This window comes from Nannospalax galili, unplaced genomic scaffold (assembly GCF_000622305.1).
Source record: "Nannospalax galili isolate Female #2095 unplaced genomic scaffold, S.galili_v1.0 scaffold25, whole genome shotgun sequence".
In the NCBI taxonomy this organism is placed as follows: Eukaryota; Metazoa; Chordata; class Mammalia; order Rodentia; family Spalacidae; genus Nannospalax; species Nannospalax galili.
Window position 1 is genome coordinate 5,026,421 of NW_008355642.1, and position 15,320 is coordinate 5,041,740.

Sequence of the window (15,320 nt, forward strand, 5' to 3'; positions counted from 1 at the left end):
CTTCCTTCCTTCCTTCCTTCCTTCCTTCCTTCCTTCCTTTCTTTTTGTCTTTTTGAGACAGGGTCTCCCTGTAGTACCAGCCAGCCTGGGACTCACTATATAGACCAGGCTGGCTTGAACTCACAGAGATCTACCTGCCTCTGCCTCCCGAGTGTTGGGATTAAAGCTGTGCGCCACCACATCCAGCTCCATACTCAAATTTTCTATATGCCTCCAAGTGAACTTTGTTATCCCAACAAGGATTTCCATAATCACTCTTCCAATGAAAGGAAAAAGTAGCAAACCATCTTCAATAACATAACTTCTTTTGTGTGACAATTTTGAAAAATTTGCTTATAATATCTATTATCTATCTCAGATAGAGGTATGTATATAATTAGGATTAACTTATACTTCTTTAGCACACTTCCTGTGTATCCTTATTTCTTACATATTTTTGAATTAAGAGACACCTTCAAATACCCATTTTTTTAACTTTTGTTGTCATTATCATTAACCATTAGTTTAAATTTTCTGACTTATACAAATTAAAGATTATGGAAAAGATAAAAACATCAAATATCAGTATGATCTTGTACCAAAATGACCAGAATTAAACTTGTAATATAATTGAATGGCTAAGCTCCATGTAAATTGATGTATCTTTTCTTTATTTTCAGATAAGGAGGTTGCATGCCAAGCATTGCATCAAATAAATGGATATAAACTACATGGGAAAATATTGGTGATAGAGTTTGGAAAAAAAAAGCAACAATCAGATCTTCAGAATGCTTCTCTTATATCATCTGTTACAGATAGTATTTCAAAAATCAGTGGTACCTAGAAATGCACACAGACACATGCATGGATGATCTTTCTTGTATCAGAATCTTGGATCTAGGATTGTGTATATATAGAAATTTATTTGAAGTTGAAGGGGAAAAATATTAAAAAATAATTAAGACAATGGCTCTCAGTGCTTGCAGGGATTTGATGGAAAATATTTTCTATAATCAGAGACTGCTATATAGAATTGACAGTATGCTAAGTGTTATGGATATTATCATAGACTATATAGAATAGACAATATCCTGAATATTATGGTCATATTTAAAAAACTTTAATTATTTTCAGGCTAAATTACATGGGATTATTCCTGAAGATATTGTAGAATATTTACTATTTTGGGGGATCTTAAATATTTAGCCATAGAGATAACATTCTTTCCAGGACTTCTTATATACAAAAATTTAAAGCTAATTCAGTGTTAAAATATTTATTAGAACTCATTTTGTTTTGTCAGAACTATCAGCAGTAACTGTATATAATTTCATGACAGTCAACATATTTAATGATTGCTTCCCCACTAATTTTTCAGAGTCTTCGAGAAAATATATATTTTTCTAATGACATCTTTTCTTTGTCTTTTTGAGACAGGGTCTCCCTGTAGCCCCAGCTGTCCTGGAACTAACTATGTAGACCAGGCTGGCCTTGAACTCACAGAGATCCACCTGCCTCTGCCTCCCGAGTGCTGGGATTAAAGGCGTGTGCCACCACGCCCGGTTTTTATGACATCTTTTAAAACAAGTATTGATACTGTTGAATAGCCATTGAATTCAAAGCAATAGGCATTAAATATACTGTTAAACACTGGGTACATAAAGTTTCAAGAAGGAACAAACTAACAAAGAATCCTAAAGAGACAAGGAGGGAAGCAAAACAATCTGGCCCAAACCCCCTAGGTATTTGTTATGGTTGTGGAAGAATAGAAAGATAATATGGTGGAGAGAAAATAGACGAGCTGTGGGGTCAGACCTGAGACCTTCAGAGTCACCCATGTTTACCACGCTGAACTTGGAAAAATCACTTAGGCAGAACTTCAATTATCCCATCTCTAAAGTAAGAATAATAATGCTATTTACCTCATTGGCTTGTAAGGATTAAATGACATTATATTATTCCTGGTAAGAAACGGGGGGAAAAAAGAATGAAGGAAATGTTGGACTTGGACCACCACTGAATGCACCAAAGTATATATAATGAGAATGCTAGGAAAAGAAGAGAAAAGAAAGGTGCAAATAGAAATAGTGCAAGAGGGCTGGCAAAATGACAAGATAGCTTAGTAGGTAAAGGGCTCTTGTCACTAAGCCTGATGACCTGAGTTTAATTGCTAGGGACCCACGTGGTAGAAGGAGATGATTGACTCCACCAAATTGTCTCTGACCTCCACACTCACACTATGGCAAGCAAATGCCCACACACATACACACACACACAAATAAATGTCAAAAAATACTCCAAGAAATAATGGCTACAAATATTTCCAATTCAGTGAGAAAGATAATTCTAAATATTGCAAAACCTCTTCAAACCCCAGCCTCATTTTTGTAAAATTCTGAAGTTCAGAAACAGAGAAAATCATGAAAATAACCCAAGAAACTATCATTTATGAGGAAACTCTGATCAGATTAACAACTAACTTGTCCTCAGAAATGGTGTAGTAGCCTGGGCACATGCCTGTAATTTCAGCTACTCAGGAAGCTGAGACAGGAGGATCAGTTGAACCCAGAAATTCAAAGCAAGCTTGTGTAAAACAATGAAACTCTGTCTCATACCAAATGTAAGAAACAAAAGTATCATAAATATGAGGAGGTGGCAGTGAAATAGTATACCCAAAGTACTCAAATAAAACTGTTACTTTGTATTCTATATATAAAATCCCTATTTTTCAAAAAATGACAATAAAACATTTCCCATTTTTTTTAATCTGGAGAATTTGTCGGCAGTAGATGTCACAAGAAATACAAAGGAACTCTGTCACATTGAAGGCAAGTGAGCTCAGAGTAATTTAAATCTACACCTAAAACACAGACAAAAGCAGTTATGTAATTATATTTTAAAAAACAAGTTTTCCTTTCATCTATTGACTAATTTTTAAAAGTTGTAGAAGTTCTATATAGTTGTATTGTTTGGCCTATATATTGATAAATATCAATATATTTGCCAATAACAGGACAAAGAAGATAGGAAATATTGCTATATTGTGCTTAAAGAATTAGAATAAATCCAATGGAACAAATAAAGAAAACTAGGGAGGAGAAATATGATGGTTAATTTTAAAACCTGTAAGCAGATAATTCTTTCAATTTCTTTAGAAAGCATAGGATTATAGTAAGTGGTCATTATAATGTATTATTGGCTTTATAATATGTAGAAAAAGTATGTATGGAGAAAAGGAAACAAAAATATTACCAGAGATAAACATGTATATTTTGTGTTAAAAGGATCAATCTTCCAAAATGTAACAATTTTAATCATGTATGTCTGTTTAAAAGTTGGAATATTCAATATACCATTTCCAATAATAGAAGTACTATGCTGATGGTAAACAAGGAAATAGAAGCCTTCAACTATATAAGCCAAATAGATCTTCAAGATATTCAACTCAATAACAAACTATGTGCTGTAGTTTGTTTTGATCCAATGCATATGAAACATTTTTAGGCTAGATCATAAGGTAAACTATAGAGCAAGCCTTAATAAATATGTGTAGATTGAAGTCATGTAAAATATGTTCTCTAACCACATAAAATGAAGTTGGAACACAGTAACAAAAATTGGGAAACTCACTAACGTGGAGGACTCCTACTTTTTTGTACCCCCTCTTTTTTCTTCAATATTTTGTGATTTTCATACACTATAATTTGATGATATTTAGATCCACTCCCATCTGCTCATGTGCACGTGCATACTCACAGACTCTTTCCTTCCTAGCAGCCATCCATTGCCAAAAGTTCCTTCGGTTGGGTTGAGTTTTCTTAGCCTCTTCCCCGTGTCTATGCTGGAATTTTGTGTGGCTTGCCCTTATGTGGGACTTATACGTGCTGTCAGTTCATGTGGGTAGCTGACCAGCTGTCTGGAAAACTGTATCCTTGTGGTCATTCATCACCTCTGGCTCTCACAGTCTTTCCACCTCCTTTTCCACAATGATTCCTGAGCTTTGGGAGGCAGAGGTTTGAAATAGGTGTCCTATTCAGGGATAAGCACTCTGCAGTCTCTTGTTCTCTGCACATTGGCCAATTGTGGGTTTCTGTGTTAATCACCATCTGCTGCATAAGGAAACTTCTCTGATGAGAGTTGAGAGATGAATTATCTGTGGTATAACAGTAAGTCATTGTGAGTCAGTTTAATACTATAACTATTTAGTAGAAAAACTGGTATTAGGTGCTCCTCTCTGCCCTCTGACCTATCTAACCTCAGGGTCCTAAGGCTGATATCAGTGTCAGGTATGGGTTCCATCCTATGAAATGGACCTTAAATCCAATTAGAGAGTGGTTGGTTACTCCCATATTATCTGTGACATTATTGCACTGGAGGGCATGTCTTTCCAAACTAGTTGTAGCTTGCAGAGTTCAGAGCTGGGTAAGGATGATAATTACCTTTTTTCTTCCAGTAATATACATAGCACCCTCCAGCACTATGAAATCTAGCCAGTAGAGATGAGACTTTGAAGTGAGTACCAACTTGATTTCTCCTTGTTTGTTCTACAGCTCATGCATGTAGTGTCTTCAGCAATAGGGTCTGACCAATCAGTTCTGGTAGGTAACCAAGAGCAGGGACAATGCCCAGTATTGTTGAGGGTCTATGGAAACCCTGGTCAGCAACTTCTACAGAGGGAGGTGGAATCACACGTTTTTTTTTTCCTGATGAATATTCCTTTTTTTTCAAATATAACTCATTTTTTATTGCTGTTCTTTGTATTTTATACAGAACGTCCCAAATAATCTTATTAATCTTTATGCCTGCATCCCAAATGGCACTCTCCCATACCCCCCCCACACAGAAGCCCATATATTCTGTCATCCCTGTTACTGTTCACTGTGTTGTCAGTGTCCCTCCAGACAGGAGATACCTTCCTTTGAGTTGTTGGCCACGGTGGCCCAAGAGACTCCCAGACGGTAACCCAGCATAGAACTGGGAACATGAACAGCAGACCCCAATCTTATCTAAAGGAATGTTGTCAACTGATTGCTGATAGATGAGGAAGAGCTGATCTTCCTAAAACAAGGATCTCTAGATAGACTGACTAGATTCAGAAGACTCACACTTTTAAATAATTAATAAATAGGTCAATGAAGAAACACAGAAGAATGGCTGGAGACATGGCTCAGTGATTAAGAGTGCTTGCCAAGTTTGGTTCCTGGCATTCACATCAGGTGGCTCACAACTTCCTGTAAGTCCAACTTCAGGGGATCTGATACCATCTTCTGACCTCCATAGGTACCTGCACACACATGCCCACACACACATACAGACACACACATAAATACAAATCTTCATTAAAAAGAAATAAAAAATAAACTAGAAAATCCTTTGAGATGAATGAGAATGAAGATGAACTACCAAAATTTCTGTGACTCAATAAAATGCTTAGAAGGAACTGTATAGGTTCCTGTTTAATGAGAAGAAATATCATATAGCAGTAACTCACTTTATACATTAAGATGGTTGAAAAAGAAGAGTAAGCTAAATCTAGAGCAAAGAGAAAGTTGGAAAAATAGATGCAAAATAAGTAACAAACAGGATACAGAGAGAGAAATCCGTGAATCCATGCCAGAAGTTAGTTCTAAAACAAGATCAACAAAACTGACAAACGTTTTGCTAAACTTATCAGGGAAAAGGAGACTTCAGTTATTGGAATCAGAAAAGAAATATTACTCCTGACCTTGCAGAAATAAAGGTTATGAAGAAATACTATTTCACTTGTGTGTCAAAAAGTAAACCTACCACAAATGAACAAAATCCTAGAAGGATAAACTAGCAAAAACATAAAATACAGGAAGTCTTAGGGTGAATAAACCTAATAATGAGTAATGAAAAAAGATACTTACAAAGGGCCAGACCTAAATTGCTTTTAATTTGAATTGTATTGAAGCTTTAATGAAATACAATTTCCGGAATTGCAAATGCATAGTGATAAAGAAATAGTGATTGATTTGGGTAGGTGGTGATGACTGCACTGGATGGGACTTCTTTACAGTTTGGAGAAAATGTTCTAAAACTGCATAAAATAGTTCTATAGCTGTGACTATAGTGAATGAATATAATGAGGCCTGTGAATTGTGGGTGAATTTTGTGGCATATGAATTAACTCTCAGTGAAACATAAACATTGGAAGTTAGATATCCAAATGTCCATCTGTCAAAATGAGAGACTTATGGCACATCCATTTAGTGGGGCCCTATGTAGCCATTAAAATAGTGAACTATGTCTATGAATATATTGACTTGTACTCATAGCCAAGATTTTGTATTAAGTTAAAAGCTAAGGTGTAGTACTATGTATAGTAAAGATACATAATCAAAATAGTTCATATTATAGTATGTAGAGATTGTTTCAAAATATATAGAAAAAATAGGAGATATATATAATCAAGTTGTAAACCTCTGTAAGTGGAACTGTACACACTGAAAAGAACCTTCACCTTGTGAAATGTTTAGGTGGTGTGATTTGGGTTTTTTTTACCTTTTTCAATATTTTTTAAATTTAAATTTTTAAATACACTTTCAAACACTTGGCTTCCAGAATATTTGTCAGACCCACTCTGAGGATATCTGGCTTTACTCAGGATAATCTTGTATTCACTGGATACTCTGCTCACTTATGATTAACTCTCCAGTTTTAAATCTAGTTTAAGGGATAAGGAGTAAATGATCCTGGTTATTGCCTCCTGCACATTTTACCCACGGACATGCTTCTCAGCTAGATTTTCCAGAAGGGACTGCTTCCTCTAAGGTGGAAAATCTTACCTCTTTCTAGATCTACAGGCCACTTAAAAATGGAGAACAACATAGGATACCTTTCAACTGGTGCATAGATACAGAAGCTGTGGTATATCCAGACAATGAAATTCTACTCAGCAATAAAAACTAAGGAGCACTATATGCAACAACTTGGATAAATCTTAAACACATTTTGCTAAGTAGAAGAAACCATACTCAAATGGCTGTTTACTGTTAAGTTTCTGTTTTTTTGGAAAGGGCCAAACAATAAGGATGACAAGAAAAAAAAATACAAGAAAAAACCCCAGTAAATATCATGGGTTAAATTGTTGGCACAAGAGATTTTTTTTTTAATCATGGAATTTTTCTGAATTTTGTTCATAGTTTCATGCTGTATGCATTTGTCAAAACCCAGAGGATTATACACTAAAAGTATGCATTTTACTGTATGAAAATTTTTTAATAAATGTCATTTTATGGATCAAAAAAGCTGTAGAGATGATCATTTTCATTAACTAGTGTACATGTCCTGTCTTCTCTGATTATTCCTCAAAACTTAAAGCCATTCTGCCACTGTCTCTTTTTCATCCCATAGGTGAGCCGAAATCCTCTAAATAAAAATATCTCTATAGCTGGAAATATGACTCAGTAGTAGCAAAATTGTTTGGCATGCAAGAGACCACATAGCCATACATTGTTTCAAATAAGAGATTGATGGAACCAAATATTGCCCAAAATATGAAAAATAGACACCCATTTTGAATGGGTATAAAATAAATGGGTATACCCATTTTAGAGGATAATTTGACATTATCTACTAACAATTTGAATATACAGATACAGATTTAGAAAATTTACTTTTAGCAATAAAAGGTATTTGCTCAAAGACATAGGCACACTGTTCATTACAGTGTTGTGATAGCAAAATCCTAGAAACCAAAATACATCAATAGGGAAATAGTTAAATAAATTGTGATATAACCATACTACAAAATGTGTTGGTAGTCGGATGAGAACTTCTACATCGTTTTGGATTGTGTAGCCTCAGTATGTCTCCAGAATTCATGTGTTGAAATCCTAAGCCTTGGTGTGATGATTTGAGTTAGGTCCTCTGGGAGATAGGTGAGGAGGATAGAGTCCTCACAATGGGATTCCTGCCTTTATCAAGTAGACCCCAGAGAACTTTCACTCTCTTCCATGTGACAATACGGGGAGAGTCATCAACCTGCAACCTATAAGAAGAGCGGCCTTGCCATGTCTTGACTAATAAAGGTATCCAGTGCATAGATGTATACCCTCCAGAACTGTGAGAAAGTGCTTAGTTATAGCATCCAGAAATGAGACATTCATTTTTTCACCACTACTACACCACGATACTTAAAATTTACCTACTCTATAGCTTGCTTTATTTGCTGTATAGGATACTGGCTATGGCCTTTGGATCTAACACATTTGACTCTATGGTACTCTGCCATTTACTAGCTCTGTGACCTTAAGTATGTTACTTAAAGCCCTTATGCCTTAGTTTTTAATGTGTGTTTACATGAATGTGCATGTTCATATGTGCAAACGTACCTATGAGGGTGTGCATGTCCACCTGTGCGGGCCATGCATGTGGAGGCCAGAGGTCACAGCTGGGTGCTTTCCTCAAGGGCTGTCTTTAGTTTTGGTGAGGCAGAGTTTCTCACTGGGACCTGGGCTAGGCTAGGCTGACTAACCAGTGAGTCCAGAGGATCCTCCTTTGTCTGCTTCTTAGCACTGGAAGCCTGCACCACCATGCAGAGCCTTTTATGTGGATTCTGGAGATTGAACTCAGGTATGCATGGCCAACATTTTGCAGGCCGAGCTCTATAGCCCCTAGTTAATTCAGTTTTAAAATGAGGGCAATAATATTATCTACATCACAGAATTATTGTTAGGATTAAATTAACATATCGGGTATTTTGAGAGTTCCCAGTACATAGTAAAAGCTCAATAAAGATTAAAGTTTTAGCGCAATGAATGAAGTATCTATCAGAGCACAACTCTTTCATTTGAGGTTTTCATTCCCATGGGCAATGCGTAGTAGTGTGGTCTTTGAGTCTACTCATTGCAGTGCTGGTCTTGATTATCTGTAGACTCAGGGTAGGGCACAGCGAGGTTGTGTTCATGGCCACAGGTGATGCATAGGTGCCCAGAGGTGGTCCTTTCATACCCAGAGCCAAGTGGAATTCCACAATTCTTACACAACCAGTTACTGTAAATGAGGTATTTGAACCTACCCTGGCCCCAAGGACAAGGCTTATGAAAGGAACTAACCTTTTTAGGTGTCACAGTGCTAACAAATTAATGCTGAATACATAGCAACTATGTATTGGAATTAAACATAGGACTGCATCACTCTCTGGCTCTGAAAGAGCATGAAGAGTGAACTTGTGGCAAACCTGAATTTAGGGCATTTTCTAGTGCAAAAATAGCAGAACTGACTATCCCCTCCGATAAAAAAATTGGCCTGCTTGAATTTCTGGAACGACAGGCACAAAACCAGAGTCTGAGGACTAAACTGAATACAAGTCTTCCAATGCTCAGTCACCATCACATACCAAGTATTAAGAACTTTCAAGAAATTACGCTAACAGAGACTCCAGAAACTGACCAGAGAGAAACCAGTATAGGCAAATTCTTAAATGGGGAATTCAAAACAGCTGTTAAAAAAAATAACTTGCCAAGCTTCAAGGGAACATAAACATTTCAATACTCTAAGAGGAATTTAACACAGAGATGGAAGTAATTATAAAAGTCAAACAACTTATTGAAGTGAAGAATAGATTCAGCCAAATTAAAGATTTATGATGTCAGTAACACATCAATCAGAAGACCAAGTCAGCTAGCTTAGAGACAAGCTGTTTGGAAACACACAGATAGAGGGAGGATAGAGGAAGGAAAGGAAGGAAAGAAGGGAGGGAGGGAGGGAAAGGAAAGGAGGGGAGAGGGAGAGGACAGAAGGAAGAAAGAATGGAAGAAAGAATGGCAGAAAGGAAAGAAAGGAAAAAATGAGGAGGAAGAAAGAATGAGGAATAAGAGTGAAGAGTAATGAAAAAACTATAGGAACTTAAGGACAGCAGTGAGTAAATCTTCAGGTGGTTTGGTTTCAGGGGGGGAGTTGAGATTGCCAAATAATGAGGATGCTTATTCAAAGAAGCAATAACTTTAATAATCAGTTAACAAATGGTAACCAAATAGGTAAAAACTTATCAGCTAAATTTATCTTAGGTCTGTCCCAAGACATAATATCAAGATCTCAAAGCTGAAAGAGGAAGAGGAAATTCTCAAGGCAGCAGAAGAAAAGAAACAACACGAGGGTACCTTTTTATGCATGTGTGAGTTTGGTGACACATGTGAAGCGATGCAGACGTCAACCTTCTGGTGTTGGTCCTTTTTTTCCATCTCACTTCAGAAAAGGTCTCTGCTACTGCATTAGTCAACCTAGGTGGCCTCTGTACTTCTGAAGACTCTCCTGTCTCTGCTTCCCATGTCCTGGTAATGAGACACTTGTGCTACTATGCCCAGCTTTTATATGGATTCTGGGGATCCTAGTGCAGGTCATCAGTCTTACAAGGCAAACACGTTTACCCACTGAATCATCTCCAAAGCCTCCATAAGGGTGTTTTGATTCATCTAGCAGCAGACTTCTTAGCAGAAACTTTATAGGTCAATTGGGAATAGGCCAGATTTACACACACACACACACACACACACACAAAGAATAGTCAGCAAGCTATCTTTCAGAAATGAAGGGTAAAGACATTCCCAAACAAAAGATGAGACAATGTATGCCCACCAGATATTCTACAAGAAATGCTTAAGAAAGTTCTTCAAACTAAAAGAGATATTAGTGAGAAGAAACACAGGAAGGTATAAATACCTCAACAAATTCAGAATGTTCTGACATTATGGCATGGAGCATAAACAAATTATATTTTTAGGGTGGTGAGTAAAAGGCAAAAGAATTAAAATCATAATCACATTAATATATTAAGAGACAAACAATATAGAAAGATGTAAATGGAATATCAAGAATTTAAAACGTGGGGAGGAGTGGACTGTTCACTGTAGCACTAGCCACAATAGCTAAGAGATGAAGTCAAGGGAGGTGTGCATTAGCTGATAAATGGATAAAGAAAATATGGCAAGGGCCAGCGAGATGGCTCAGTGGGTAAAGGCACTTGCTGCTAAGCCTGAAGATCGAGTTCAATTCCTGGGACCCACATGGTTGAAGGACAGAACTGAATCCCACAAGTTGTTCTTTGACCTCCACACGCACACACACACACACACACACCATGGTATATGTGTGCCCTCCCATAACTAAATAAATGTAATGTAAACATTAAAAAATGGAAGGATATGCAGGGAGAGAAAATCATTCATAAAAAGTATATAATCCTTTAATCCCAGCACTTGGGAGGCAGAAGCAGGCGGATCTCTGTGAGTTCAAGGCCAGTCTGGTCTACATAGTGAGTTCCAGGTCAGCTGGGGCTACAGGGAGACCCTGTCTCAAAAAGACCAAAAAATATGAATAAATAAAAATGAAATCCTATCATTTGTGGCAGCATGTGTAAAACTGGAGAATGTTGTATTAAGTGAAAAAAGTCATGCACAGAAAGATAAAATACAGTTATTTTCTCATGCATATTTGGAAGGTAGCGAGTAGAATCTCATTAGAGATTTTAGAGATTTAGTTATGGAAAGCAAAGATTTTAAATATTTTCCTACCATTTCTTTCAGTATCTAAGTATCAGAATGTTTAATTTTAAAAGTTATTGCTCTAGTTGCTGACTTGAGCTTCCTATAAACAAATCATTAAATGAATCTTAGTTTAGGATTAGAACAGAATTTCCAACAATTTCTTCAATGGCCTTAAACATACATCTAGGGATTTTGTATTCTGTATGTATGCGATGTATGCAGCATTAATCAAAATGCCAATCAACTCGAAGAATGCTGAAGATTCTGTATGTTCTGCAATAGTAAATATTCAGTCAAAAATTAATTCTTTGTGTCAAAATATACAAGCACAACCATCTCATCAGTATGTGAATTTTCATTCAACTGTAATAAATGGTAAAACTATATGTATACTAAAGGTTTTTTATTAATTTTTTATAATTTTTATTTTATGTGTGTGAGTGTATTGCTTGCATCCATGTAAGTGCAATCTGTTGTGCAGTGCCCACAGAGGCCAGATGGAAGAGGGCATCGGATCCTTTGGAGCTGGAATTACAGATGGTTGTTAGCCACCATGTGGGTGCTGGGACCTAAACTCAGGTCCTCTGCAAGAGTATTCAGTGCTCTTAACCACTGAGCTATCTCTCCAGCCACGTACTAAAGATTTTTTAAAGTAAATTTCTTCATGCTTTATTGTCAGTAAATGTTCAATTTGTAGACCTATTTTTATACCTATATACCCAGGTCACATAAACATTTCTCAAGTGAGAAAAGGTTGAGTATATAGAGTAAGATAACGATAGTCCTCAATTCACTCTATTTTATCAAAAAGTAGAGTTTACAGTTTTACAAAACAAAAGATGATAGAAGTTTGAGGAGATGGAAATACTGTTATCCTAATTTGATCATTATAAATTATATAGTTGTACTACATAATACCTTGTATAGGAATAATGATTATATGTCAATAAAACGTTCTTAGGTTGGTAGAATGAATCCAATATAGGCTTATAGTTTAGAGATATTGTAAATCTGTGACAATATCAAGTCTTTCCATGAACAATATAAATGAGCAATATATATCCAATGATTTAATATTCTCTAATGATTAAATCATTACAAACTTAAAATTGTCAACGTTTCATAAATGTGTATGTTGTGTCTATATGTATGGGTGTTCATGTGTGTAAGTGCAGGCACACAGGTGCCATGGTGTGTGTGTGTAGAGGTCAGAGGACAATTTTGGGGCAGCCCTCACCTTCCACCTTGTTTGAGGCAGGGTCTTTTGTTGTGGTTGTTTACTGCTTCCTAAACAAAGTTAGATGGTCTGGAAGCTTCTGGAGATTCTCCTGTCTGCCGCCCAGCCTCCTATCTCAATATAGGAGAACCAGGATTACAGACATGCATTACCACATGTGTTTTCACATAGATCCTGGGAAGTTGAACTCAGGTACTGAGACTTCTGTGGCAAGTGAATTACATACTGAGCCATCTGCCCAGCCTGATGACTGTTTTTTTATTTATTTTTTATTTTTTAATTCTATTGTTGGACTATAGGACTGAAGTTGACTTTGGATTATGTACTATGATTTTATATCCAATCAATGACATTGTTAGACTCTGTTATCAAGTCTCATTATTTATTACATCTTTATAACTGTAAGGAAAGTGTCTGTGAATCATGGCAAGTTTATCTTCGTTTCAACACTTATACGTCTTATTTATTTTACTGCTCCTTTTCCATATTGGTTTCTTGTTGCACTGTGCTATTCCTACTCAATTTTGGATAAAAGTGGGATTGGACATTTTTGTCTCATTTCTAATCTCAACCAGAGAGAGAGAGAGAGAGAGAGAGAGAGAGAGAGAGAGAGAGATTCCAACAGTTGGCCATTGTGTGACTTTTTTGTACATTTATATAGTGTTTATCAGAATGAGAAAAAATTTTCCTATTCTTAATTTGTAGATCTTTTAAACAGCAATCACTGTTCCCCATTTTTTTAAAAAAGAAGTCCGTCAGGGCCTGGAGATATGGCTCAGCAGTTCAGCGCACTGGCTGCTCTTGCAGAGGACCCAGATTAGGCTACCAACACCCACATGGTGGCTAACAACCATTTGTAACTCCAGTTCCAGGGGACCCAATGCCTTCTTCTGTCCTCCTTGGGTATTGCATGACACAGGTGCACTTACATGCATGCAGGCAATGTACTCTTACTTTTTTTTCTTTTTGCTTTTATATCTTGGTTCCTTCTCTTCTACTTTTTCTTCATTTTCTTCTTCTTCTTCCTCCCTCTCCTTCTCCTCCTCCTCTTCCTCCTCCTCCTCTTCCTTCTCTTCCTCTTCTGCTTCTTTTCCTTTTTTCTCTTTAACCTTGAATCTTCTTTCTTTTTTCTCTCTCCTTTCTTTAACTGTTTTATTATTATTTTCACTTTTAATAATTTTAAATTTCATTCTTTGTTCTACATTATTTTTGCTCATTTCTTTTTATTTCAAGACAGGATCTCCCTCTGTACACCAGACTGGCCTGGAACTCACTGTGTCACAAGGCTGGCTTCATATTTATAGTAATTCCATTGCCTCTTTCAAGTACTGAGATGAAAATTGTGAGCCACCATACTTGGATATTAAGCACTTCTTTTCTATAGTATTGGTAGTATGCTAAGCTATCTTTCTTTGGGTTTTATTGCACTTCTTTATGTGCCTTTTATGTATGTGTTATTATTGTTATGGCATATTTTTTCTCCTCCCTCAGTAGTACTAGGTAATAAGTCCTCAAGAAAAGGTTGTACACTTAGAAGACCCCCTTATAAAACTGGAAGAGGTACCCCCAATAGATACGCACATTGAAACATTAAAATGCAAGAAATATGAAAAGCAAGTTGCTATGATGCCTTCAAAAGTTTATAGCTCTTCAATAATCAAATACAAAGAGAGTGAAATTGTAGATACATCAGACAAAGCATTCAAAAGTCTAGGTATTAAAATGTCCAATGACCTCAAAGAAGATGCAAATAAATGGATCAAACAAGAAAGTCAATTTAGTACCTGGCCAAGAAAGGAACATTGCTGAGAAATTCTGGAAGAAAATGAAAAAAAGAAAATTTTTGAAACAAAGAAACAAAACCAAAATGAAAATCTTTGAAATGAACATTTTCATAATTTAAATTAAAAAGACAATAAAAAATTACTGGTAGACTAGGCCAGGCAGGAGAAAGAATATCAGTGCTTGAGTACAAGGTTGAGAAATTACTACATTTTAATAGCAATACAGAAGCAAAATCAGTAATAGCTACACATTTGAAGACCTGTGACACATGATTAAAAGGCAAAAGAGAGACAAAGAGCACACATAAAATAAGGAAGAAAAAGTGGGGTAGGGGAGGAATTGGAGGGAAGGGAATTGGGATGGGTTGGAGTCAAACACATTTGTGCATGTATGAATATATTAACTAAAATATTTTTGAAAAGACAAAAACCTTTGAATCTTAGGCACCAGAGGTAGCCCCAATACAGACTAAAGGTGTAAGAAATTTATTCAATAACATTAAGACAGAAAAGTTCTCAAGTCTACGGAACTATATGAACATTCAAGTACAGGAAGAATTTAGAACTTCAAATACATATTACTAGAAAATATCCTCTCCATGCCCTATTATACTCAAAATGCTAAGAGCATAGAGCAAGGAAATAACACTAAAAACTGCAAGAGAGAAAAGCCAAGACACAAAGGCAAACATATTAGAAAAGCAGTCGATTTCTTAGTAGAAACCCTAGAAGGCAGAAGAACATTAACCGATGTACTTTAAGCCCTAAAACAAAATAACTGCCAATACAATTACCATGTCAAGGATAACC

At 36.3% G+C, this 15,320-nt stretch overlaps 1 protein-coding gene across 2 annotated transcripts in view; it reads left to right on the forward strand.

Annotated features, from left to right (window-relative positions):
• Rbm41 (RNA binding motif protein 41) overlaps positions 1-4,000 on the forward strand; it is a 67,811-nt gene extending 63,811 nt beyond the window's left edge. For both annotated transcript variants that reach the window (XM_008852980.3, XM_029556034.1), the window contains one exon: positions 660-4,000. In XM_008852980.3, the coding sequence (XP_008851202.1) occupies positions 660-823 (164 nt within the window). In that variant the 3' untranslated portion in view covers positions 824-4,000. The remainder of the gene's footprint in view (positions 1-659) is intronic.
• The last annotated feature ends 11,320 nt before the right edge of the window (positions 4,001-15,320 follow it).